This window comes from Gymnodraco acuticeps, unplaced genomic scaffold (genome assembly GCF_902827175.1).
Source record: "Gymnodraco acuticeps unplaced genomic scaffold, fGymAcu1.1, whole genome shotgun sequence".
NCBI classification, from domain to species: Eukaryota; Metazoa; Chordata; class Actinopteri; order Perciformes; family Bathydraconidae; genus Gymnodraco; species Gymnodraco acuticeps.
This window is the reverse complement of record NW_022990214.1, coordinates 1,019,156-1,046,172: the sequence shown is the minus strand read 5'-3', so window position 1 is coordinate 1,046,172 and position 27,017 is coordinate 1,019,156. Positions and strand designations below refer to the sequence as shown.

At 46.0% G+C, this 27,017-nt stretch overlaps 1 protein-coding gene across 3 annotated transcripts; it reads left to right on the top strand.

Moving 5' to 3' along the window:
• Positions 1-917: 917 nt before the first annotated feature.
• On the top strand, positions 918-12,353 carry adnpb (activity-dependent neuroprotector homeobox b). Of its 3 annotated transcripts, none has more exons than XM_034218507.1 (4): positions 918-1,027; positions 6,658-6,774; positions 7,716-7,808; positions 8,443-12,353. In XM_034218507.1, the coding sequence occupies exons 2-4, from the start codon at positions 6,667-6,669 to the stop codon at positions 11,389-11,391; spliced, it is 3,150 nt and encodes a 1,049-aa protein (XP_034074398.1). In that variant the 5' UTR covers positions 918-1,027; positions 6,658-6,666; the 3' UTR covers positions 11,392-12,353. The 3 variants fall into 3 exon arrangements, with proteins under 3 accessions (XP_034074398.1, XP_034074399.1, XP_034074397.1); XM_034218508.1 differs by lacking the exon at positions 918-1,027 and adding an exon at positions 1,112-1,718; XM_034218506.1 differs by lacking the exon at positions 918-1,027 and adding an exon at positions 1,113-1,626.
• The last annotated feature ends 14,664 nt before the right edge of the window (positions 12,354-27,017 follow it).

Below are 27,017 nucleotides of genomic sequence, written 5' to 3'. Positions count from 1 at the left end.
TTTGAATGAATTTCAACAAGTCCCACTGAAAGGACATTTAACATCCAACTTCTCTCTCCTCACCTTAGTGTGCAAGGCTGGATTAGAGCAGGTGGCTCCCCCAGGCCCTGAACGCTCCAGGCTTATTGTGCTTTGTACTCTACTACTTATGTATTTGAACATATACACGCAAACACAGTAAGAATTTAAGAAAAAGCTTACATTACACAGGAGATTGGAAGCCAAAAATGTCTTATGAAGAAACCTCTCCTATTAGATGTCATACTTTGTCATATTAAAAGCATAAATAGGTTTAAAAAACGTTTCTTCAAAACTTTCAAAAAATCTTTAAGAAATGTATAATATACATAGGTTATGTTTATCAGTTGAGATCAATTCTGATAATAGTCCATCAAGTTGTATACATATTTGCTATAAAAGTCCTTTTCATATATAAATAATGATAATAGATTTTGATTACAGTGACTTAATTGTTACATATTCCTATTTAACATTGCTAATTAAATACCCACATAGCAGACCTATGATCAGTTTGCCCATTTTGGTGAATGATGATAGGGTGTGTAATGGGGCAAGGAAGAACAACAAATTATGAAAAACTTCTACCATGACCTTAACCAGTTAAATGCAGTTTTACACTGTATACATGCAGTGCTGTTTTTAGGGCTGTCCTGCGGCCCTTCCCTGGGCAATGTGCAGGAAAGTAGTCCCGGTCAGTTTGGTTGGAGGGCGGTAACAGTAGTGTAGTACAGCGCCACCTATCGTCCAGATACCTCTCCAGCTGAGTGCTGAGGCACAGTGTACATCCGAGCCTCCGCAGGGGAGGGAAGGGGGAGGGAAGGGCTAGGGAAGGGAGAGGGAAGGGGGGGGAAGCCAGATGTAGCCTGCGCATGCGCCTACATCGAAAAACCCTCACCAGAAGGACGCCCGCTGTCGGCAGGATCCCGCCACTACTGTGCTGGGTTGTTTACCTCACACAGGCTCGAGCTCAGAAACCAAAGGTTCGCCGCCGTGTTTCAGGGTCCAGGTAGGTGATTTTTTTTTACAAGGGTTTTGCTTAATTGCCTTATTGATTGACAGATCAATCAAGAGTTTAATGAGCTGTGCTCGCAAGGATCTCACAATGAGATTTTTTTATGCTAATCAAGTAGATGTCACTTCCGCCCCTTCTATTTGCGCCATTTTGGATCGGGCAGTTTCTAGGCTGGATGTGTATTGTCTGTCAGAGACAAGAATGGGCAAAACCATATCGGTTGCCAGGCTGTCATAGGAACACTTCAGAGCGTTTATTTGAAATAGTGGCTCTGCCGGTAGTTGTTGTCACAGTAGGGCATGTGTCCGCCCTCACCACTCAGAAGAATGGAGGTTTTCATTGTCTAATGAGCCTGGGAGGCTTTCTGTTCCCGTTTGCCGACCACAGGGAAGAGGATAGCCCGTTTCAGCGAGAGAGAGTCGGGCTTGGAGGATAGACCAACGGACGGACGGGTTGCTGGTTCTCTCCCACGAACAGTTGTCAACTGTACGGATATTAAGGAGCTCTCTGTGGAAAAGTATCTATACACCGCCGCCTCAGTCATCCTGAGGTGGCACATTTCACTCAAACGGGAGCAGTGGATGTGAAAGCAGGTACACTTGTCCGTCATAGTGTTGTCTGTAACAGTCCAAATGAGAGCTAGCAGCGGCTACCTGTGTAGCAGTGAACTAACGTCACAGCTGAGGTAACTTGGCTGTCGATAAAACGTGTATTAACGTTGTTTCTTTAAGTCAGGGGGGGGGGTCAACGTAACCAAGTTGAATTACTTATCCGGTAGCCTTGTTTGCCTGCTGAGGTAAACTCAAGCGAAAGCTCTTTTTTGTATAAATAAGCACAGAAACAGCAGCAGTAGTTTTGAACAGCCCGTGTTGTTGATGCGAGTTGGCTAGCTTAGCATGCTAACTTAGCGCGATGTGTCCCCATTCTTTGTCAGCGGCAGCAGCTCCCCGACAAGCCCGTCGATATGGATACTGCCAGATGTTGATCAGGGGTTATTGCATACACACAACCGTTACCTCTCTGCACGAGTTGCTCCGTTATATCCCACATCAGCTAAACCTACCACGACATGCAGGTATTTCGACTTTAATGAAAGAGAAATGCTAAATTACTATTTAGTGTAAAGCTGCACTACTGTACAGGGAGTTCTTTATTGTGGGTGGCACATCATACCTATTCACAACCAGGTGCAGATTGTTGCGTATGTTACGTATTATCTTTAAATTATGCACGTTTTTCTATCATCCCCCTTATTAGAATATGACCAGCCAGGTGGGTTGAGATGCCCTCATACCTTGTGTAGGATCCAGGGTGAGGAGGACTGCCACTTGGTGGGGGCAAGTGTCAGATTAGGATCATGGGCACTTCCACACACACATAGGAGCCTCATATTCAGAGTGCTCTACCCTTATTGCTGAGGGCCACAGACAGGTGTTGAAATCCAGTGGATTTGAATCAACCCAAACTTTTCTGCTGTGAATATGTCTGTTGTCCCCTCAGTGAACATGTACACATGGATGAGGGGTAGTGAAGCAGAACATAGGTTATCTTGTCCCAGTGGAGGAGTGAGGAAATCTGTGGTGGAAGGTTTGTAGGCCCTATTTGTTTTCCTCCCACAGGGGAAGGGGGAGACCTGTTTTCTGCCAGCAGCCCTCAGCAGAGAGAGTCTCATCTTCCTTCTCTCCCTCCCACTCAGCCTCTCCTCGGCTTTTTTCTCCCTTCCTCCCACTCCCCCTCCCTGTCTACCCATCGCCCCCTCTTTTTTTTCTCACCCTCTTCCATTTTCTCCCTCATCTCCCTCCCTCACCCTCCCTCCCTCCCTCACCCCCTCCCTCCCATTCCTTCTCCTCTGAGTCTCTGTCCGACCTCCCTGCCTCCCCCCTCCACTTCCGTCGCTCTCCCTCTGTCCTCTCTCCTCTCTCTCTCTCTCTCTCTCTCCTCTCTCTCTCTCTCTCTCTCTCTCTCCTCTCTCTCTCTCTCTCCTCTCTCTCTCTCTCTCTCTCTCTCTCCTTTTCCTTCCAGCTCCCTCACCTCCCCTCCACCTCATCCTCCCTCCTCTCTCACCTCCCCTCCACCTCATCCTCCCTCCTCTTCCTCCCAGCTCCCTCACCCGCCCCCCCCCCCTCCACCTCATCCTATCTCCCCCTCCCCCTTCACTGATCTCTCTAGCTCCTTCTGTCCCTCCCCTTCCTCCCTCCCAACATCCCTCCCTCTCTCCCATCCCTCCCCTCCCTTCCCCCTCCACTGCAGACATATTGTAGAGGCTGCTGCTGACTCAGTAGGAGGCGCCATTCTGTGATGGTATTGCGAGGCAGGGAGGAAAAGGGGGCAGCAGAGACAGCATAGGGAGGCTTACATAATGGAGCTGCTCTCTAGCGCCATCTGCAAGTAATGGGAGGAAGACAGAGAGAGAGGGGAAGTGGGCCTGGGTGTCTCTTTCACTCACTCCAGCACTTCTTCTTAATGGTAGACAGACAGACAGCAGGGAAGACAGTGAGACGTTCAGGGAGACATGTCTACTGTTCTCATGACTCCTCACTCGGCCCACAGTTAGTGGAACCACACACACACACACACACACACACACACACACACACACACACAGTTCCCCCTCTCTGTTCTGGGTTTTCGAGAAGGGAAATGAGCTGAGGTGTTTAGGGATTGTTTGGCACTCTGCTGTTTGTTGACACTGAGCTGCCTTTATGTTATGCTACATCAGTGACCTTTGACCTAACTACACGCAGCACTGATCTGAATGGAGAAATCGACCGGCCAATTTTGGAGAGTGAATTAAAGAGCACTTACTTAATCTGGCAAAAGGTGCCTTCACTTATTAAGCTGAGCTCCATGGTGGGGATGATCACGCATTACTATTTGCATGGTATCCCTGTCTAATTCCCAATTGTGGTTGTGAGGTAGTGTGGTCGTCTAACAACCGGAAGGTAGGGGTTTTGACCCCAGCCCCTGCAGTCGAAGTGTTTATGTGTTTCGGGCAAGATACTTAACCCAAAGTTGCTCCTTATTGCATATGGCCATTGTATGGCAGCCTCTGTACTAAAGGGGCCCTGTTGTGCTAATTGTCAGGACTCAGGGTTCATATTTGTATTTTTTGCCTTCACTGTGACATGTCTCCATGCTTTAATGTTCAAAAAGCTCTTTATTTTCCTCATACTGCCTGCAGCACCTCTTTTCACCCTCTGTCTGAAACCAGAGCCCAGTCTGCTCTGATTGGTTAGCTGGCCAGCTCTGTTGTGATTGGTGCTCCTCTTAATGGCGCATTTCCACTGCAGCGCGTAGCACGGTTTAAGCATGCCGTGCCAAACTCGGCCCATTTTTGGTTGCGTTTCCACTAGGCGTAGTTCCGGCTAACGGGTACTTTTTCACAGTTTTTCTGGCTCTCCAAAATCCAGGTGCTTTCCGGGCCAACAACCGGGCTGAAGATGCTAAACTAGTGACGGCAAGGGGGCTACAACTACAACAAAATGAACATATTTGACCATGATTTAATTGTAATACACGTTTCAAAATGATGCCGAAGTAACAACATACTGATACCGGTTAGTAAAAACCATGAATTAATGCTTTGACAAGTCTGCAGACAGACGGCAGGCGAAAAACCTTTTTAAAATGCGTGTTTTCTAACGTTGTATATGCTCCGACCGTCCACACTCACAATAACGGCCTACAGACATAAATAAAGCTGCGACTGTATTCTCCATGACACAGACAGTCTGTGGTTTGTACTTGTTTAACTTTTGTCTAGTTTCTGAACAGATATGAGGAGCTGTGAGCTCTGAGGGCTAACAGCTAACGGCTGATGTTGTTTTTCTGTGGTTCTCATTGAAGATGACGTCACGGCTCCGCCTACACTGCGTTACTATAGTTACTGCCCCAGCTACTAAACTGTAATGGAAATGCAGCATAAAGTGAGCCTGGCCTACCAAGGCCTAACTATACTGTTGTGGAAATGCGCCATTAGAGATGTCCTTAATAAAATAAAAACTTAAATAGTTCACACACATCAGAGGTCGCGTTAACCGAATATTTTCCGTCCATGACGGATTTTTTTTAACAATGACAGACAAATCTGAAAGCAGTCCGTCATTTTGACAGATTAGAACAAACTCGGAACTGCGCCAAAGTTTCCCCGCAGCGAGGCTCCGGTGTTATGCCGTGTTATGCATGCCCTCCAAAAAGGAAATGATACTGTTTCCTAAACCTAACAAATCATTGAAATGTCTGTGAGTTTTGGCTGTGCACGCTCCCGCGAGGTGCAGCAGCCATACATAACACGCATGTGAACTGTCGTTTCCCCCCCCCCCCCCCCCCCCCGTTGACAGTTCACGAGCATGCTTCCCCCCCCCCCTCGTCAGAGTTGTATAAAGGCCGACGGGTCATTCTGGATTTTGACAGAACTTTTACGATCCTGTCCAACGGAAAGCGAAAAAGTCTAGCGCAACCTCTGACACACACACACACAAAATGTGTGTAGCTTTAGTACACAGCTCGAAGGCAATGCAAAACTCAGCTGTATTTCTCTTCATAAATAATAAACCACGAGCACCCGGTTGCAACTTTAGTTAAAGATGCCCTGGAGTTTGTTTTTAAACAAACAATGCATTTTGGTGATAAAGCACTGCATGTTAATATTCAAGCAACTTATACGTGTAACCTGGAGGTACAACAAACATATTGAATTCATGTCCATCCTGAAACATTTGCCAACTAAGCAGTTTCTTTTTTGGAATATTTGAAATGTTCATTGTTTACATCCATGTTTAAAAGCTAGCAGTCTTCTTGTACCCTGCCATTGCTGTTTGTGTTGTCTAGAATTGGGAGGAATGAAACCCTCTTTAATGGTCACACATGCAGAGCACACAGCACGCACAGTGAAATGTGTTCTCTGCTTTTAACCCATCCTAGTACCAGGAGTCTAGTACTAGGAGCAGTGGGCAGCTATTGCACAGCGTGAGGGGAGTGAGGGGGGGAAGGGGGTTGTCCCGTGCCTTGCTCAAGGGCACCACGGCAGGGCAGGAGGTGAACTGGGACCTCTCCAAGTAGCAGTCCACACTCCATATTTTAGGTCTGGTCGGGGACTTGAACGACTCTATAGTTACCCTACAGCTCCCAGTCCAAGCCCCTACTGACTGAGCCACTGCCGGACCGGCAGCAACTTTCTTGTCTCAGTCCCTGAAATGGTGTGAACCATTGGTAGGAATGTGTATCATCGCGTTCTTGTGCGCATTCATGAATATGTGCTGCTGTTCGTAAAAAAAGCTTCCTCACTCAGTGATAACTATAGAGTCGTAAAATCCTCTCCGAGAGTCTCAAAATGTGTTTTGCATCGGATAAGCTTTGTGTTACAAACTGGACTCCCTTCATTCTCACCGGTACCTTTAACAACACCGACGCAGCCCCCCTGCTGTCATGTCAATGTTTCACTGAATAAAACAATAACAAATGAACATAACTATGTCTGAATGCCCAAAAGCCAATACTATAACAAATAATCAAAGCCAACAAGTCTCATATTTAATTTTAAAAAGATGATTACTTTTAGGCTTTATACTAGGCAGGTTAAGTCAAACTGTTGATGCTTTGTGTTTTTTTCTTTTTCGATTCAGGCTGGCAGAATGTTCCAGCTCCCCGTCAATAACCTGGGCAGTCTGCGGAAAGCGAGGAAAAATGTCAAGAGGGTCCTGGTAGACATCGGCTTGGAGTTCTGTAGAGATCACGTAGAGGTGAGTGTGCCCTGACTTTGGTACTTTTATAATGATGAACACCCATTCTACTGTTCCTTTGAGGTAATAACTCTGCCTTAAGTAGCACACAGTGAATCCCGGAGTTTCCACGTGATTAAATATGACTTAGATGTTCCTTAAATTCATATTCCCAGCATCATCGTTAGAAGTTTGTTTTGCTTTGATAGTAAAGTCAGTTTTGGAAGTGAGATAGCTCAGTACAGGAAGTTCAGGTTCAGCATTACTGTGTTTCACACTCCTGCATACATGTAGTAATCTGTGACATGAGCTCATATAATATACAGAATGTTTTTACCCCCATTGACACCCTGTCCTCATTCTTTTGTATCACACGTAGGTCAGGAGAAATATGCTTCTCCGGCTTAAAAGCAGAACCCAAAGATTTTACATAATTCAGCATCCAGGCCTAGATACCAACACACTCCTCACAGCTCCTCATGTTGGACAGACTTTGTTGTTGTCATTCATGTACATGAGAACTACGAGCCAGAATCTAATTGCACACAAGATTATAAAGGCCATAAGTGAAAATAGTGAATTATTTTCCAGCCCCAACATAAAGTAAACGTGTTTCCAAGAGGACAAAATAAATCTGGGAAGAATGTCACCCCTTTAAAATCTTATCTTAGCTTTTGTTTGACACGCGGGAGAGCAAAGGCAGACTTTGGATTTGTGCACATCAACAAATCTGTTGCCTACAATTACCCAGAAACCCCTTTGTCATAAACATCTCTAAAGCAAGCTGAGGTTGGCATCACCCAACGAAGAACACTGACATTTTTACAAAATGTACTTGCCTAGTGTGTGCCCATGAGGCAGTCGTTTGCTGCAGGAATCTTTGAAATTGAATATTTCCTCATTGATTGTGCCTTTTGCTTTATCATCATAACGTTTTAATGTTCTCTGCCTTCTTGTTTTAGGACTTCAAAGCCTATACTCCTCCGGAGGTTTATATAAAGCACACTTGCTGGGAAGATGTGTGCATGTGGGAACCATCACATACCAAAGTCCAGGTGTGTGACACACTCGCATTCTCACATAAATGTCTCTTTTTTTTGGACCACTGATATTATTATCTATTTTTAACTAAATGTTATACTTGCACCACAGCAACAGAGACAAATACATAATGGTACAATACAATAGTCTTGGTGTTTGACCAATTATATTTAACATAATATAATAATTTAAATAATTGAACATTATGTTTTTTAGGAAACGTATATGTGTGAATTTAAATATACTCTTTGATAAATGCTTTATTTTCAACACATTCCGGAGTTTAATTTATACAATGACTCGTATATTTTATTCACTAAAATATTTAAGTACTTGAAATAAAGGAATCACATCTCACACCAGACAGCAGACCTGTGCTAGCTAAGCAGTAAATAATAATGATCACATAAAACAATCAAAGTCAGCAGCTGGTAAAATAAATAAAGGGACAATAAACATTGATTGCTGTGGGTATAAAGAAAGGGTTTCTACTTTATTATTCATAATGTGTTTAAGACTTCAAGAATCTGTAACGTTTTTGTTTAGGTACCTTGAGAGTGCTTATATTTTACTCTAAAAAAGAAGGATGTACCCTGGAGACAAAAAAACCTGTCAAGTCTAAACCTTTTCCCACCTCTGTGTCTCCAGGACTACAGATCAAAGCCCTTCTGCTGCACCGGCTGCCTCTTTTCATCCAAATACTTCTCGGCGTACAAGAGCCATTTCCGCAACGTCCACAGCGAGGACTTTGAGAACAACATTCTGCTCAACTGTCCCTACTGCACTTACAATGGCAACAAAAAGACGTTGGAAACGCACATCAAACTGTTCCACATGCCTAACAACGCCCTGCGGCAGGGCCCCGGTGGAATGGTGGTGGGGGCCGGTGGGCTCGTGATGAAAGACGGGGTGCTGAAAAGGACCGGGGACAGCGTGGAACAGGCGGTGTACTACTGCAAGAAGTGCACCTACAGGGACCCTTTGTACAATGTGGTGCGCAAGCACATCTACCGGGAACACTTCCAACAAGTGGCCCAGCCCTATATTGTGAAACCGGGAGAGAAGGCAAAAACTCAGAATGGTTCCACAGAGAGTAACAACACAAACAGTGTGAACAGTAACCAGATTCACTGCAAGAAGTGTCTCTTTGTCCCGCGGACCTACGAGGCTCTCGTCCAACACGTCATCGAGGACCACGAGAGGATTGGCTACCAGGTGACCGCCATGATCGGCCACACCAGTGTGATAGTCCCCCGTCCCAAACCCCTCATCATGGTCCCGCCCAAAACCCACGGAGACAAGACCATCATTGGGATGGGCCCTAAAGGTGCAGTCATGGCCACCACCAGGTCTCCTGCCTCCCAGCTGGGCAGAGTCATCATCTCATCAAAGGCGGGCTTCAATGCTCAGAGTCTCCTAACGGGGATGAAACATGATGTCAGGTTAAAGGGTCAGTCGTTCACTATCGGCAGCCAGCAGGTGAGGGTGACTCTCCCGGGGAACGCCCAGGTTTCTGTTCCCCAGCAGTCGCATGCAGCCAAGCAGCTTCTTTCCAGCAGCGGCCTGCGGAGTCCTGTTGTGCTCAACGCCTCTTCACTCAAATCCAACTCTCTGGGATCCCGGGTCCAGGCGGCAGGTACCACCGTAGCCTCCGTCACGGCCAAGAAAAGCGGCTCCTCAGTCCTCGGCACATCCTACACCCAGAAGTGGAAAATCTGCACCATCTGCAACGAGCTCTTCCCGGAGAACGTGTACAGTGCTCACTTTGAGAAGGAGCACAAAGCAGAGAAGGTGCCAGCTGTTGCCAACTACATCATGAAGATCCACAACTTCACCAGCAAGTGTCTGTACTGCAACCGCTATCTGCCCAGCGACACGTTGTTGAACCACATGTTGATCCACGGGCTGTCCTGCCCGCACTGCCGCGCCAGCTTCAACGACGTGGAGAAGATGGTGTCCCACATGCGGCAGGCGCACCCCGATGAGACCGTGGGCCCACGCACAGATTCCCCCTTGACCTTTGACCTCACTCTGCAGCAGGGCAATCCCAAGAATGTTCAGTTGATTGTCACTACCTACAACATGAGAGACGCTCCCGAGGAGTCAGTGGCGTTTCACGCTCAAAACAACAACACCTCCGCATCCTCAGCTCTGTCTGCCTCCCTAATATCAGGCAAGAGGTTAATGCCTCTGCACCCCCCCAAAACAGCTTCAGGGGGATCTGACAGTGCACCAACCAAGAGTGCTCCACAGGCATCTGTGCCCTACAAGAGGGACGTGGGGAAGACGCTGTGTCCTCTTTGCTTCTCTATCCTCAAGGGCCCCATCTCAGACTCACTGGCCCACCACCTGAGAGAGAGGCACCAGGTGATCCAGACTGTCCACCCTGTTGAAAAGAAACTGACCTACAAGTGTATTCACTGCTTGGGGGTTTATACTAGCAACATGACGGCCTCCACCATCACTCTACACCTGGTGCACTGTCGAGGTGTAGGGAAGACCCAAAATGGGCAGGAGAGCCGGGCGGCTCACTCGCCTCGGGTCAGCCAGGCCCCGAGCAGCACTCAGAAACGGGCCAGCTTTGATAGCTCTGACAGCAGTGCGCCAAAACGAAGGAAGCCCCCTGGAGAAAGGGCCAACCCACGGGACAACGGTCCATCTACGTTTGTAGAAGACCCAGATGAACCTGTAATTCTGGCGCTTGATCCCAAAGGGCATGAAAACGATTCGTACGAATCCAGGAAGGCGTTCCTAACGCAGTATTTCAATCAAGCACCGTATCCCACACAGCGAGAGGTGGAGAAGCTGGCAGCCAATCTGTGGCTGTGGAAGTCGGACATCTCCAGCCACTTTGTGAACAAAAGGAGGAAATGTGTGCAGGAATGTGAAAGCCAGAACCCTGGCGTGTTTCTCGGGTTCAGCATGCACGAGCTGAGCAGAGTGAGCCACGAGCTGGACATCGTGCAGGACACCGTGTTGGAGGGCAAGCCGAGCAAGGGGCGGACCTCCAGGACGCACATAGGGGTGTCAGAGCAGGCTCTCCGGAAACATAGGGAGCTTGCAGCTGCTAATGGTGGGCTGGCCCCCCCACAGAAGGGATCTGCGGAGTGTACCAAAGGAGCGCCATCTGCACCAAAACCCAACAGTGCCAGCACAGACCAAACCAAGACAATCAACAGCACCTTAGCACAGAAAATACCTCTAGACCTGTCGGAGCCCATCGCCATCGACTCTGACAGCGAGGAGGACGAGCAGCAGAGTGATAACAAGCAGCGAGAGGGAGAGGTACGTCTCCATGGAAACAAACAGCTTGCTGGAGCTGACAAGAGAATGGAGCCGGGGACAGGTGCTAAGATAGTTTCAGATCTAGACGACTTGTCAGACGAAGAGGATGACGACGAAGACGATGACGACGACGACGAGGACGACGAAGATGAGGAGGAGGCACATGTAGCGAACGGCTTCGGACCCACGGAGGGCTCAGAGAGACAGGTTGCCAAAGGAAGAGACTCTCTACCTATCATTATTCCCAAGTTTGTACCATCAGCGGCGAGGAGCAGGAGGGACAGGGCCCAGCTGGGCAAACAGCAGGTCTGAATCAAAAACTTTTAGATTTGATCCACGCCAACAAATCTGCCTCGCCTGCACTGAAGGACACGGCCCGGTCACATCGGGTATCTGTGAAGGAGGGAGCGATGAGGAGAGAAATCAAAACAAGCCATCCAATGAATTGTATAGGCTCAACAAGCAGCTAGGGAAGATGTAAAGATTTGTCAACAAAAGTTTCAATGTTTGACACTGGAGAAGTCACACCAAACAAATAGGACGTTTTTTGCCTTCTATATTCTTTATTACATTGAGATGAGGAGCTTTTATTCAGCCACTGAACTCGTAAGCGTGGTGTAAAATATTGAGTTGTTGTGAGGTTAAGCTTTTTAAGCTGGCCAGATAATTCATCATTTTTCATGTAGTAACACCGCGATGCTAATGTATATTTGTACAGTCTTTTAGACATGTTTGGACAGACGTTTCCGTACATGTACCCCTGGATATTTGCTATTACCTGTGTGTAAGGTAACCTCATATGTTCTACATTGGTATGCTTAACGATAGTTGTCGCTTTGGTGGCTGGTATTTCTTTTTTTATAAAAACCTAGTTTTTTTGCAAAATAATATATCTATATATGAAATAACATTTGATTTATTTTTGCTTTAACACTGATTATTTTTTTCATTTTTATTTTTGTTATGATTTCTCTTCTGAAAGGATAGTGGTGTCAGGCTATTTCCCCACAGATTAAAGGGGCATTTCATCAACTTTCTGCAGCCTCATGCTCTATGCGTTGACTGTACCATTCTCACTTTCTATTTTTACAATTCTAACTTGATGTTTCTTTGCTCAACAAGACTGGACAGTAGGAAGCATACGGAGTCCCACAACAGTGAAAGTTATTATTCAATTTGTGTTATTTGAATTGTGTGTATTTGTTTTAATGTTTTCATTTTTCATTTGAGCATTTATGAAAAATAAAGTGCTGTTACTGTGCTTCTCACTGAAATAATGGTCATGCCAGTTTATTTTTGTTAAAAGGAAGAACGAGAAGGATTTTGCCCAAAAACTATTCTATGTATTGTAAATCTTTTTTTTTTTTTTTTAAGTTACACTTGTAACAAGCCTCGTAAAAAAAAAAACAGCAATCTATAACTCCAGGGATCATAACAAAATGATGTATACACAAGTGGTTACACAGAGTGCCTGCACTAGTTGAACAGCCAAATGTCATCCAAAGTGTAAACCGCCAGGGACAGGGACTTGCCAAATACAAACTGTTTATAACATTTTATTTTAACACATTTGGATACAATGAACTATCGAGGGGAAGGAATGAAGTTTCAGTATGATTTGAAGACTGATGATATCATCTTGTCTTTTAACTTTACAGTCAGCACAGGAAGATGGATCATATTCAAACAGTGGCACAAGAAAGGCCTGTCTTTTGGGTTTTATAGTATTGGTAAATAAGTATTATTTTTTATATATAATAAATCTAATGCATCATGCATTACATTACATTGCATTTAGCTGACGCTTTTATCCAAAGCGACTTACAATAAGTACATTCGACCAGGAAGACACAACCTTGAAGAAAACAATCATATAAGTACATCAGGTTTCATAGAGCCAAACATTTCAAGTGCTACTCAACTGGCTTTAGATAAGCCAGTCCTTTATTAGTATATAAGTGCTTCGTTAATAGTTCTATCGCTCGAAGTGGAGTCGAAAGAGATTAGTTTTCAGTTTGCGCCGGAAGATGTGCAAGCTATCTGCCGTCCTGATGTCAATGGGAAGCTCATTCCACCATCCTGGAGCCAGGACAGCAACCCCACGTGTTTTCGCCGATGGGAACTTGGGTCCCCTTCGCAGCGAGGGTGCAGCGAGTTGTTTGGCTGATGCAGAGCGTAGTGCACGCGCTGGGGTGTACGGTTTAACCATGTCCTGGATGTACGAAGGGCCAGATCCATTCGCAGCATGGTAAGCAAGTACCAGTGTCTTGAAGTGGATTCTAGCAGTTACCGGAAGCCAGTGAAGTGAGCGGAGGAGCGGCGTGGTGTGGGAACATTTTGGAAGGTTGAAGACCAGACGAGCCGCTGCATTCTGGATGAGCTGCAGAGGTCGGATGGTACATGCAGGTAGACCAGCCAGGAGGGAGTTGCAGTAGTCTAGGCGTGAGATGACGAGAGCCTGGACCAGAACCTGAGTCGCTTTCTGAGTCAGCTGGGGACGTATCTTCCTGATGTTGTAAAGCGTGTATCTGCAGCAACGGGTTGTAGCAGCGATGTTTGCAGTGAAGGACAGGTTGTTATCTAGGGTCACACCCAGATTCCTTGCAGTCTGAGTCGGGGAAACAACTGAGGTGCCGATGTTGATTGTTAGGTCAAGAGTGGGACAATCTTTTCCCGGAAGGAAGAGCAGCTCAGTCTTGTCAAGGTTGAGCTTGAGGTGATGAGCAGACATCCACTGAGAGATGTCAGCTAGACAAGCAGAGATGCGTGCGACGACCTGGGTCTCTGAGCGGGGAAAGGACAGAATTAATTGGGTGTTGTCAGCGTAGCAGTGGTAAGAAAAACCATGCGGGCTAATGACTGATCCGAGCGAGTTTGTGTACAGGGAGAAGAGGAGGGGACCAAGAACAGAGCCCTGAGGGACCCCTGTAGTTAATTGACAAGGGTCGGACTCAGACCCTCTCCAAGTCACCCTGTAGGTACGGTCTTTCAGGTATGAGGTGAGGAGGGAAAGAGCAGAGCCTGAAACTCCAAGTTTTTGGAGAGTGCGAAGGAGGATCTGATGATTCACCGTGTTGAATGCAGCAGACAGGTCCAACAGGATGATGACAGAGGAGAGGGATGCAGTTTTGGCAGTGTGCAGTTCCTCTGTGACAGCAATGAGAGCAGTTTCAGTTTTCTGCCTTGAAACCAGACTGGTGCGGATCCAGAAGGTTGTTCTGATTGAGATAACAGGAGAGTTGTTTAAAGACAGCGCGTTCAAGTGATTTAGACAGGAACGGGAGGAGAGAGACAGGCCTGTAGTTTATAACATCAGACGGGTTGAGAGTGGGTTTCTTTAGGAGAGGGTTTACTCTTGCCTCCTTGAGACTGTTTGGAAAGTGACCAGAAGTTAGGAGGTTAGTGTGTTGGTGGAAGAAGGGTCTGGTGACCCAGCGGTGAGTAAAGGTGAGTCAGAAAAAGAAGAGCGAATATCATCAACCTTTTTTTCAAAGTGGGTAACAAAGTTGCTTGACAGAAGTGAGGAGGGGGGAGGGGCTTTTGGAGGGTCCAAGAGGGTGGAGAAGATGGAAAATAGTTTTTTAGGATTGGAATAGGAAGATTGGATCTTATCTTGAAAGAAAGTGCTTTTTGCCTGAGAGATCGAAGCAGAGAAAGAGGAGAGGAGAGCCTGATAGGTTAGGAGGTCGTCACGGTGTTTGGATTTCCACCGTTTCCGCTCTGCTGCCCTAAGGACGGTTCTATTAGCACGCAGTGCATCATTTAGCCAGGGAGCAGGAGGGGACTGACGAGCCTGCCGAGATGTGAGAGGACAGAGCGAGTCCAGAGTGGATGAGAGAGTAGAGAGGAGAGTTTCTGCAGCAGAGTTTGGAGGCAGGAGTTGGAACGAGTCAGAGGAAGGGAGGGCTGAGAGCACCGACGAGGCAAAGGTAGAGGGGGAGAGGGAGTGAAGGTTATGGCGGACAAGTGCAGGATGAGAAGAGATTAGTTTGTTATGTTTGGAAAGGGGTAGAGAGAATGAAATGAAGAAGTGATCGGATGTGTGGAGCGGGTTTACAGAGAGGTTAGAAGTAGCGCAGTTCCTTGAGAATATGAGATCAAGGACATTGCCAGCTTTATGAGTCGGTGGGGACGGAGACAGTGAGAAAGCAAAGGCGGTGATGTTAGTTCGTCTATCTTCCCTGTCTGGAGGTTGAAGTCTCCGAGAAGTACAGCGGGAGGGCCAGTTTCAGGGATGTGTGAGAGGAGATTATCTAATTCCTCCAAGAAGTCCCCCACGGCGCCTGGTGGATGGTAGAGAACAACAATGGTTAACTGTATAGGATGGGTTACTGTGACGGCATGGAATTCAAAGGTGGAAGGAGTGAAGTTAGGTAGCTTTGAAGAGGGAAAAGCTCCATTTGGGAGAGAGCAGGAGACCAGTGCCACCTCCTCTGCCAGTTGGTCTGGGTGTATGGGAGAAAGAATATGCAGTGGAGAGAGCTGCTGGGGTGGATGTGTTGGATGGAGTAATCCAGGTCTCAGTGAGAGCAAGGAAATCCAGAGACTGCAGGGAGGCGTAGCCAGAGATGAAGTCAGCCTTAGGAACAGCTGACTGGCAATTCCACAGGCCACCTGAAACTAGATGTTGGATCTCAGTGGAGCATGTGGGATAGACGAGAGCAGGCCGGTTATATCGATTACGAGATACACAGGGCCAGTGATAATTGCGAGAAGACACATGAACAGGAATGGAGAAAATACACATGATTATAGCATGAGGGGCTCAGCAACCAAATAAAATAAAACACCAGCGATACTTAGCTCAATCAAAGTAGGATTTGCCTCCTCTTTGCCTCCCTCGTGACTCCCGCAGGACTCTAATGTCTTTGCCAGTCTTACTCCCGCAGGACTCTAATGTCTTTGCCAGTCTTAGCCTGATGCAAATGATACTTTCACTGAAATAATTGAAACGTATTTGTTGAACAGTTGAAATGAGCAAATTGAATATCAATCATCAACTTGAAGAATATGTCCATTGCTTATTCATTTTTAGATAGAACGGTGACAGGTGGGATGCTATTTCTTTATATCTCTAAAATAAATATAAATATGCTGGTCACCTTTAAAGGGGACAGTTAACACCAAAATCAAACAAACCTATTTTTCCTCCAGCGTTGCATTTCTTTGTCGGGATTTGCTGTAAAGATATCTGCCTTGTTTCTACCATCTAGTTCCATTATATTCCAGAAAAGGCAGACATCTTTACGGATGATATCTCCAACACTATGCATCTCACACCTAAGCATACTTGATTTGAGGAAACGTGTATTTTCAAGTGAACTTAATGTTTGTGTTCTAATTCAAAGAGGTTCTTCTAGTTTTTTGATATGCTGATGGTGAAGTTATACATTGTGCCTTTAACAGGGCCCAAGTTGAAAATATACCTCAGCACCTGTGTGAAACCCTCTGCTCTCAGTTCCTGAATCCAGCTGGCTGACAGAAATCTGTGACAGCTACACATTTGAAGTAAACCTTGTTTTAAGAAAACATGTTATCATGGTATGTTTGCCAGAAAGCTATAAAACCTCCTAGCTTTATCAAATGGTCCATGCCTGCATGTTACCTATGATTAGAGATGGAACATTATTAACCCTTTGATGAGCTGCACCATTGGACGGATGGCACTCTCCCAGAGTAGGGATCGATCACTGACACCTTGTGAGTCTCACTATCCTACACACAGGTGAATTGAGTGAAGTACGATGCGTCGATTCACTTCATCTATTTTTACCTCATAGTAGTTAATTAAAAATGCCATCCTTTGCCGCCCTGGGATGAGGAATCTAAAATGGAGGGAAATTACCCCAGTGCAGGCGGGAGAGAGGGAGGGAGGCAAGACTCTGCCTTGCTCGCTAGTCAGTGTTGCTATGCTGTTGTAAGGAGTGCGAGAGAGGAAGGTAGGGAGGGAGGGAAGGAGTGGTGGGGGAGGCTGAAGGAGAGAGAGTGAGAGAGGCCCGGCAGACTGTGGGGGAGGTGGAGGCCTCATCTGCAGTGCTGTGTGCAGAAGGAGCGCCTAACAGCCTTTCATAGGGGGAAGGGGAGGCGAGAGAGAGAGGGGGAGACTAGAGGAAAGGGGTGGGTAAAGGAGTGGGGGGGGAAGGGGAGGAATGGGAGCGCGAGGGAGGAGAAGCAAAGAGAAGGGAGAGGTTGAAGGAGGGGAGGAAGTGGTAGGGGCAGGCTGAGGAGTAGGGGCCTAGAGGGGGGAGAGATGGGAGAGGAAGGGGGTTAGATGGGAGGAGGAGGAGTGGGGGGAGGGCAGGTGATAGTGGTGTCGAGACTGGCGCCCCCTGTAGCTGGAGGAGGGACACAGCAAGGCCCGTGTGTGTGTTTGTATATGTGTACGTTTGTGTGTGTGGTGCCAGACACAAAGAGAGGGGGGGGGGGGGCTAATTGCTTGAACTGGCCCCAGGTCAGTTTAGCATTTGCCCCCACCTGACCTGCAGCACCTGAGCTGTGATCACATGACCATCAGGAGGTAAGAGGAGAGGGAGGCAGATCTGAGGGGGGTGAGGTGAGGAAGGAGGAGAGAGGGGCACATGTAGCAGATTGTCATGTAACGGCTGCAGTGGAGTCGATGATGGCGCCTCCTGCAGGAAGCTGAGGTGGGGGGGGGGGGCTTAATCATAACACATTTGTAAGAGAGTGTGTGCGAGTGGATGTGATGTTGCGTGTTGTGGGTTCAACATTTCTTCATGTAATTCACATCCTGTGAATATTGCATGTTGCTGGAGGTAATCTGGATCAGGGTGCCACGGACAGTGACACCAGTACAGGGGGGGGGGGGGGGGGGGGGGGGGGGGGGGGGGGGGTAGAGAAAGAGTCCTCTTCTGCAGTGCTGGGAGATGGAGAAAGGGGGGTCACAGACACAGTGGAGGGGGCGGATGGAGATAGAGATAGAGGTGGGGGGGGTGCAGACACCACTAGCGCCTCCTGCAGTCAGAGCGGCCCTGCTACACACTGGGCAGATGATTCATGGGAAGAAAATGATGAAATTGAATGATTCAGTAGGCAGAGGTAATGAAAAGGGAGAGGGCAAGACCTGTGGCAGATTTGTAGACTAAAAGAGGGACTGCAAAGAAGAGGAGAGAATAAAAATAAAGACGAGACATTAAAGACGAGAGGAAATCTCAGGGGGGGAAGAAGAGGTTCAGGGTCAGGAGTCAGGACAGAGAGATTACTTTCATCCTCTTAAGTCAATTCTGATTAACACCCAATCATCATCAGCTTATTCTTGGAGAGTTTTGGGAGGTGGCATGTCTCTGTGCATACTGGGCACAGGCCTACAGATACTGTCAGGCCTCTAACCCCCCAGGCCTTCACTTATATAATGTCACATTTACCTGTATACCAAACAGGAAAAGATGCCATATGACCACAAAGACACATAACACAGCTGCAAATAGACACACAATGGTCACAGAGATACACAAAGTTAGTACAAAGAGACTTAAAACAGCTGCAAAAAGGCCACAAAAAAACTCACAACCACTACACGAAAAGGGGCAAAGCAATCACACGCAAAATAAAAATGGCTACAAACAGTCGCAAAGCAACTCTGTAGAACCACAAAATGACTTTAAATAGGAAACAAAACAACTACAGAGAGACACAAAACACAAAGGGGCTAAACAACTATAGAGTATCCAGTATTTAATTCGTTTTTTAAAGAATAGCCTCCTTGGTTCCATGCAGAGTTAAATGTGACATGTTCGATATATAAGAAGCTAACACCAGCAGCCAGTTAGCTTAGCTAAGTTGAAAGACAGGGGGAAACAGCTGGTCTGGCTCGGTTCAAAAGCAACAAAGACTGCCAACCAGCTTTCAAAAAACATGTTTTTTGAGACACTGAGTGGTTGCCGACGTAGCTTCTGTCCAGCAAAGTTCTGTCATTTGAATAAGTATGGCGCAACTATTCCTATAGGCCTACTGCCAATGCTACTAGCAACCAGCAACCTACAATATAGGCATTGTCATGTCATGTCATTGGCTGCTGATATCTCACCATATTAATCTCATCAAATAAATTACATTTTTTGAAATATGACACAACAATATAGCCAGTTTTGCTAACTAAGGTACCCTCTTAGGGGGTTTGAAACAAAGGTCTAGAACCACTGATTTTGCTCATCACAGTTTACTATGATGATATAAATTAGTGAAAGCTGTAGCTAGCGGTTACCCTCGTAACCCTTTTAAAAATAATGAAGTTGGTAAATTACAGTCACAGCCTTTCTGCGCGACTGTCACTCAAATGCGGGACATAGTCTCAATTTGTGGGATGCGGGACAACTGATAAAAACGTTGTGGGTGCAGTCCAAGCCCCCAGGAAGTGTGCCGGACTCTGTGCCCAACATTCGTTGTGTCCAAACGGCGGTACTGCAACTTCCGTATCAGTCCTTGACCTCACCCGGCCCAAAACAACTTTTTCCGATGGGGAAAGAGACGTCTTTAAATCGGTGGATAATATTTTTTTCAGTATTAACTATTTTATAGCCATTATTAGAATCATTCGGTCCTTAAAGTTGTAAAATGCACTAAAAGCCGAATCTATATTTATTTTCTCTCTCCATTCATTCTAGCGAGCCGAGAGCATGGCCGAGAGTGGGAGCTCGGGGGGCTTAAGGGGCGCATGCTCGTGAGCGCACATACGGGTTCTTCTCGTTTTTATGCTCTGGCAGCCAGGCATGACGGGTAATCTGTGACGTTTCGCTCTCTCAAAAGTTGGGCCATTTTGACTTCATGCGCAGCTATCATAGGAAAGAACGAGACCCCGCCTCCCACGCTGTATCCAGTTCTTATTATGTATCCATGGTGCAGCCTGAAAGGCTTCTCAATTCTCTAATTCCCCCCCCTCGACTCAGGGCCGGTGTCGGTACACGATGTGTTCGGGGTACACGATGTGTTCGGGGGCCGTCTCTTACCAATGACGTCACGCATTGTACGCATTGTGATTGGCTGTACGGTCATTTACCCAGGGGTGCTCGGGGGCAAATCACATCATTCAGATCATGACGAACCGAATTGAAGTATTCCTATACTCCTAGCGTGTGAAAATGTTTGTGAAAAACATGTTAAAAAAACATGAAAACGGAGCAATGGCTGTACGCCATTGGCTGTACGGCAACTCAAGAGGACCATCATACACGGTCAAATTCCGAACATTTAAACATAGCCTACACTTCATTCTTTACTTTGTCCGTTATTATAATATGTAGAAGATATGACTTTTTTCTCCGTGATGTTGTTTCCATAGAAGCCTTTGCCGTTTCACAGAACACAAATTGGGTTATTTACATAATTATGTTTACAATACTACTCCTAGCGTGTGGCTGAGATGCTAGCTTTGCGGCTAGCGGTTAGCATTTTAAATGGAAATATACATCGAAACATCATGTTTCAGTAAAAAGAAGGCCCCACTGATCATCTACTCTCTGAGACGATTCCAGGGATGCCTGACTTGAGTTTCTAGCACCAGGGAAAGTGGACAAAAGTGCCCCAGATCAGCCTCTTAATTTACCCAGGGCCTAGTGCTTGGCTTTGGGCATGAAAATTCAGGAAACTGTTTTATAGACAGCGTGGGTAAATTACCGTACAGCCAATCACAATGCGTGACATCATTGACGTCGTGACGTCACTGGTAAGAGATGGACCCCGAACACATCGTGTACCCCGAACACATCGTGTACCCCGAACACATCGTGTATACCGACACCGGCCCTGACCAATTTGTTGCCCTATAGATTTTATGCAGACACTCACTATGACTTGCACATGCATGCACGGTTGTGGCATGACCACCAAAACAGAAAGATATGGACACAAGATGTGTGCAAATGCATGGGCGTAGGAAGCATCCTGAATGTGGGGGGGACATTTTTAACGGTGGGGGTCCCCCACCACGAATAAATAAATAAATGTCCTGTATTCTGGTGCATTTTAACAGGTGGTTTGATACTTCTATGTGGCTATACTAGCATGAGGAAAATGATGGGTACATTTTGTAATTTCATCCAGTAGTAAAGAAAGGAAACATATTTGATTATTAATTCAGAGCCGTCTTTGAATGAATAAAAAGCAGTTTAAATGCCCATTTTTTGCACATTTATATACAACAATAAATATTTGTGAGTGCATTGAGAGATATTGTTGTGGAGAGTCATTTATATATAAATCGCAAAATACATTTGTGACTCCTGTGAGCATTTATTCATATTGAGACTGATCTGACTCCATACAGATGTTAAGTTCACCTAGGAATGGTATCATTGACTTAAATGTTGCTCTTCTGTCTATATTGGTCACATGATGCCCCTTGACTGAAATGTTTCCTGTTCAATATCCCCACTGATTTCCTTAAAATTCTGGGATGAGAGTCCACACCAAAATGTACTCTAAACTGTCATTTCCCTTTCATCACTCACCTCAGCAATGGACCTCTCTCCACTGTCCCTGTGTTCTGCCTCTGACTCACTCTCAAGCGCCTAGATGTCAAGAGTGGTGGTGAAGTGATAACTATTTATTGAGCAGTATACTCTTTCACATTGAATCATAACAAGTCATACTGAATGTAAATACAACTGACTCTAAAGTAAGTCCCAGTCTGTGGCATTGGACATTTTGAAGACTCAAAGTCCCAAGCAGTAGGTAGAATATTAGCTAGTCTATGTAATGTGCATAGAAAATAAATAGTTAACTGAATACTGGGATGGAAATTGCCTATAAGCACTCAGTAAAACATAAACACACACAAAAAGCTTCTGAATGATAAGAAGTATAATGGAAACATAATGCACATTACCATTTTGAGAGAGAGTACCTAAATTAAAGAACTCAGAAAATAATCTCTTATCGAACTGAGGCTCCAGTAAAACACACTGACTGCGTCTACATGGACATCAGTAAGCCATTTATGAGTATTATCCCGGTTATGATCCTATTGGGGATATGGTGTTTACATGAGCACAGAGAGATCGGGTTATTCATGTTCCCTGTTTACATGATAAATACTAGTGACCTGGTGTGATGGAGCGGATCACATGAGTGACCGACTCCACCACTGACAGCAGACACACACACACAGTCACACACACACACACACACACACACACACACACACACACACACACACACACACACACACACACACACACACACACACACACACACACACACACACACACACTACACACCAAACATTTCCTGCTCTCTTCCTAAAAAGGAGCCATGCAATTTATTATTTATTGTGTGTTTGTTAATTTGTTAAATGATTATGTTAAGAGGTGGTTAACCTGTTATGTTTGGGTCGGATTTTTATGTTGAAATGTGGTTTGAAGTTTAATTGTTGTCACCTGTTGACGGTAAGCCTGTGGGAGGGGCTATGAGCTCAAAAGGGACGGGGTTTGGCCCTGGAAGGGATCACTCAGAAGAATGTTGCAGTAAAGGCAACAGCTGGGACATGTTTGGGAGTTTGTTGCAGAGAAGGCATCAACAGAACATGTTTACTCTGAATGAGTGATGGACGGCCTGTTTTGGATTTTTATTTTGTTTGTTTAAGGTGTGCTGTTTCGTTATTTTTTTGTTGCTGTTAAGAATAAAGTTGTTTGGAGCGTAACCCAACCGACTAGGCCAGTGTTTGTGAACGGACAAAATGAACCCCGTCACACCTGGCATTTCGATGCCTTTTCTCATCTAAACTTAAGTCATCTTAAGTATTTGAATCTCTCTATCATGACATAAAGACGAAACTCCTCTCCAGAAGTGAGACGCTGCGGCCGCCATCACTGTTAACTGATTAACTGCTACCAGCTGAAGACTTACTTTCCTCTTCTTTGAAATGTTCTTATGTCCATGTTGTCTGGGTGAGAAAACATATCAAACCAAGAGATCGTCAGCTTTGATTTTCGCTGTATTAACCATTTCCTGAACATTTGGTGTGTGCCTTACCTCCGCTACCGGCATCGCTTCATACAACAGATCTGAGCTGTCCAACTATGGCAACTAGGGCTGCACGATATTGAAAAAAACTGACATTGCGGTTTTTTGTTCCCCTGTTTTTTTTAACCTGTTAAGCCCCAAGGTCCCGGCGGGTACTTTACTTTTTTTTCACGACACTGTGTCTCAGGGGATCTTAATATTTAAGAACCTATTCATGTGTTATACCAGATTAACGGAAATAATCTCAGCTAACTGACGATACAAACCATTTTTACCAAAACAAAACACAAGTCTCATAAGAAGCATCTAAATGACCCCTGAGCGAAAAATGCTAACGGACTTTGGCACAGAACTCAAGATAAAAGTACCCTTATTACTTATCGTAGCTGCACATACAAGATATCCGATTAAAGCTGAGGTTCCACAGATTATTTAGGTATATAGTATCATCACTGAGTCATCCAAACTGGCGACAGGGGAAACAAACACAGACATCACAACACGTACCTTTACGGAGCTTCTAGGGGAGATCATCTCACCGTAGCTGTCAATCTGATCAAAAAACTGGTTCAATGGCATTAAAACGAGAAAAAACGCGGCTGAATCGGTTAATTATTTCATTTATAATCCATATTCCATTTTTATGTAAAAATCGCAGAGCAAAAGTTAGCTGCTAATGGTAGCCACCAAAGTGGCTGCTGCTTCCGGTCTTGGCTATGCGGCAGTCTAATACACACATGACCAAATAAGGAGTGAAAACCGGAAGCTGCATACACTCTGGTAGCTACCATTAGCAGCTAACTTTTGTGCTCCGTTTTTTACATAAAAATGGAATTATGGATTATAAACAATTGCTTCAAAGCCACAGATACATTATTAACCTATGGATCAACCGATTCAGCCGCGTTTTTTCTCGTTTTAATCGGATCGCTTAGATACTGTAGGAGCCATTTTGTGGGTGATGTTGGTGTGTCAGTTTATTTAAATTATATGTATAGTGCAATATTATTTATGAACACTGTATGGCGGGGTTTAGCTGCACCGGGTGTATATAAGGAGGTCATAGGTGACAGGAGATGGGTGGACACAGTAGGAGAAGAGCATACCGATTCCACCAGCCCGGCAGATGCTCATAGAATCACTAGAACGCTAAATTAACCCTGGTATGTAAAGACGAATAAACATCATCATAAACCACAACTAAGGACCGGAAAATCATCTGTTTGTGTCTGCGTCTGGATCACTTTTCATCCCTTCTGTGAAAGTAACGGCAAAAATATATAGGACATAGGAAAAGGAAATTGCCATTACAGATACTATACTTAAATAATCTGTGGAGTCTCAGCTTTAATCGGATATATTGTATGTGCAGTTTCGATAAGTAATAAGGGTATGTTTATTTTGAATTCTGTGCTAAAGTGCGTTAGCATTTTTTTTTAAATGAATAAAACCGCACGTCCCTGTGGTGTGAATATGCGCATATCGCGGTTATCACCATGACACGGTATGTTGTTCAGCCCTAATGGCAACACTCCTTGAACATGCGTGCGCTATGTGAGAATCTGCCTTGGTACAAAGTAGCAGTGAAAACATTACATTATATTACATTGCATTTAGCTGACGCTTTTATCCAAAGCGACTTACAATAAGTGCGTTCGACCAACAAAATACAAACTTGAAGAAAACAGAATCATATAAGTACATCAGGTTTCATAGAGCCAAACATTTCAAGTGCTACTCAACTGGCTTTAGATAAGCCAGTCCTTTATTAGTATAAAAGTGCTTCGTTAATAGTTCTATCGCTCGAAGTGGAGTCGAAAGAGATTAGTTTTCAGTTTGCGCCAGAAGATGTGCAAGCTATCTGCCGTCCTGATGTCAATGGGGAGCTCATTCCACCATCCTGGAGCCAGGACAACAAACCCACGTGTTTTCGCCGATGGGAACTTGGGTCCCCCTCACAGCGAGGGTGCAGCGAGTCGTTTGGCTGATGCAGAGCGTAGTGCACGCGCTGGGGTGTACGGTTTAACCATGTCCTGGATGTACGAAGGGCCAGATCCATTCGCAGCATGGTAAGCAAGTACCAGTGTCTTGAAGTGGATTCTAGCAGTTACCGGAAGCCAGTGAAGGGAGCGGAGTGGTGTGGAACAATTTAGGAAGGTTGAAGACCAGACGAGCCGCTGCATTCTGGATGAGCTGCAGAGGTCGGATGGCACATGCAGGTAGACCAGCCAGGAGGGAGTTGCAGTAGTCTAGGCGTGAGATGACGAGAGCCTGGACCAGAACCTGAGTCACTTTCTGTGTCAGCTGGGGACGTATCTTCCTGATGTTGTAAAGCGTGTATCTGCAGCAACGGGTTGTAGCAGCGATGTTTGCAGTGAAGGACAGATTGTTATCTAGGGTCACACCCAGATTCCTTGCAGTCTGAGTCGGGGAAACAACTGAGGTGCCGATGTTGATTGTTAGTTCAAGAGTGGGACAATCTTTTCGCGGAAGGAAGAGCAGCTCAGTCTTGTCAAGGTTGAGCTTGAGGTGATGAGCAGACATCCACTGAGAGATGTCAGCTAGACAAGCAGAGATGCGTGCAACGACCTGGGTCTCTGAGCGGGGAAAGGACAGAATTGATTGGGTGTCGTCAGCGTAGCAGTGGTAAGAAAAACCATGCGGGCTAATGACTGATCCGAGCGAGTTTGTGTACAGGGAGAAGAGGAGGGGACCAAGAACAGAGCCCTGAGGGACCCCTGTAGTTAATTGACAAGGGTCGGACTCAGACCCTCTCCAAGTCACCCTGTAGGTACGGTCTTTCAGGTATGAGGTGAGGAGGGAAAGTGCAGAGCCTGAAACTCCAAGTTTTTGGAGAGTGCGAAGGAGGATCTGATGATTCACCGTGTCGAATGCAGCAGACAGGTCCAACAGGATGATGACAGAGGAGAGGGATGCAGTTTTGGCAGTGTGCAGTTCCTTCGTGACAGCAATGAGAGCAGTTTCTGTGGAGTGACCTGCCTTGAAACCAGGCTGGTGCGGATCCAGAAGGTTGTTCTGATTGAGATAACAGGAGAGTTGTTTAAAGACAGCGCGTTCAAGTGATTTAGACAGGAACGGGAGGAGAGAGACAGGCCTGTAGTTTATAACATCAGACGGGTTGAGAGTGGGTTTCTTTAGGAGAGGGTTTACTCTTGCCTCCTTGAGACTGTTTGGAAAGTGACCAGAAGTTAGAGAAGTGTTGATGAAATGGGTGAGAAACGGTAGAATATCAGGAGCGATAGTCTGAAGGAGGTTTGAAGGGATAGGGTCCAGAGGACAGGTGGTAGGGGGGGCAGAGGTAATGAGGGTAAGAACCTCACTTGGAGAGAGAGGGGAAAAGGAGGTTAGTGTGTTGGTGGAAGGAGGGTCTGGTGACCCAGCGGTGAGTGAAAAAGAAGAGCGAATATCATCAACCTTTTTTTCAAAGTGGGTAACAAAGTCGCTTGACAGAAGTGAGGAGGGGGGAGGGGCTTTTGGAGGGTCCAAGAGGGTGGAGAAGATGTAAAATAGTTTTTTAGGATTGGAATAGGAAGATTGGATCTTATCTTGAAAGAAAGTGCTTTTTGCCTGAGAGATCGAAGCAGAGAAAGAGGAGAGGAGAGCCTGATAGGTTAGGAGGTCGTCACGGTGTTTGGATTTCCACCGTTTCCGCTCTGCTGCCCTAAGGACGGTTCTATTAGCACGGAGTGCATCATTTAGCCAGGGAGCAGGAGGGGACTGACGAGCCTGCCGAGATGTGAGAGGACAGAGAGAGTCCAGAGTGGATGAGAGAGTAGAGAGGAGAGTTTCTGCAGCAGAGTTTGGAGGCAGGAGTTGGAACGAGTCAGAGGAAGGGAGGGCTGAGAGCACCGATGAGGCAAAGGTAGAGGGGGAGAGGGAGCGAAGGTTACGGCGGACAAGTGCAGGATGAGAAGAGATTAGTTTGTTATGTTTGGAAAGGG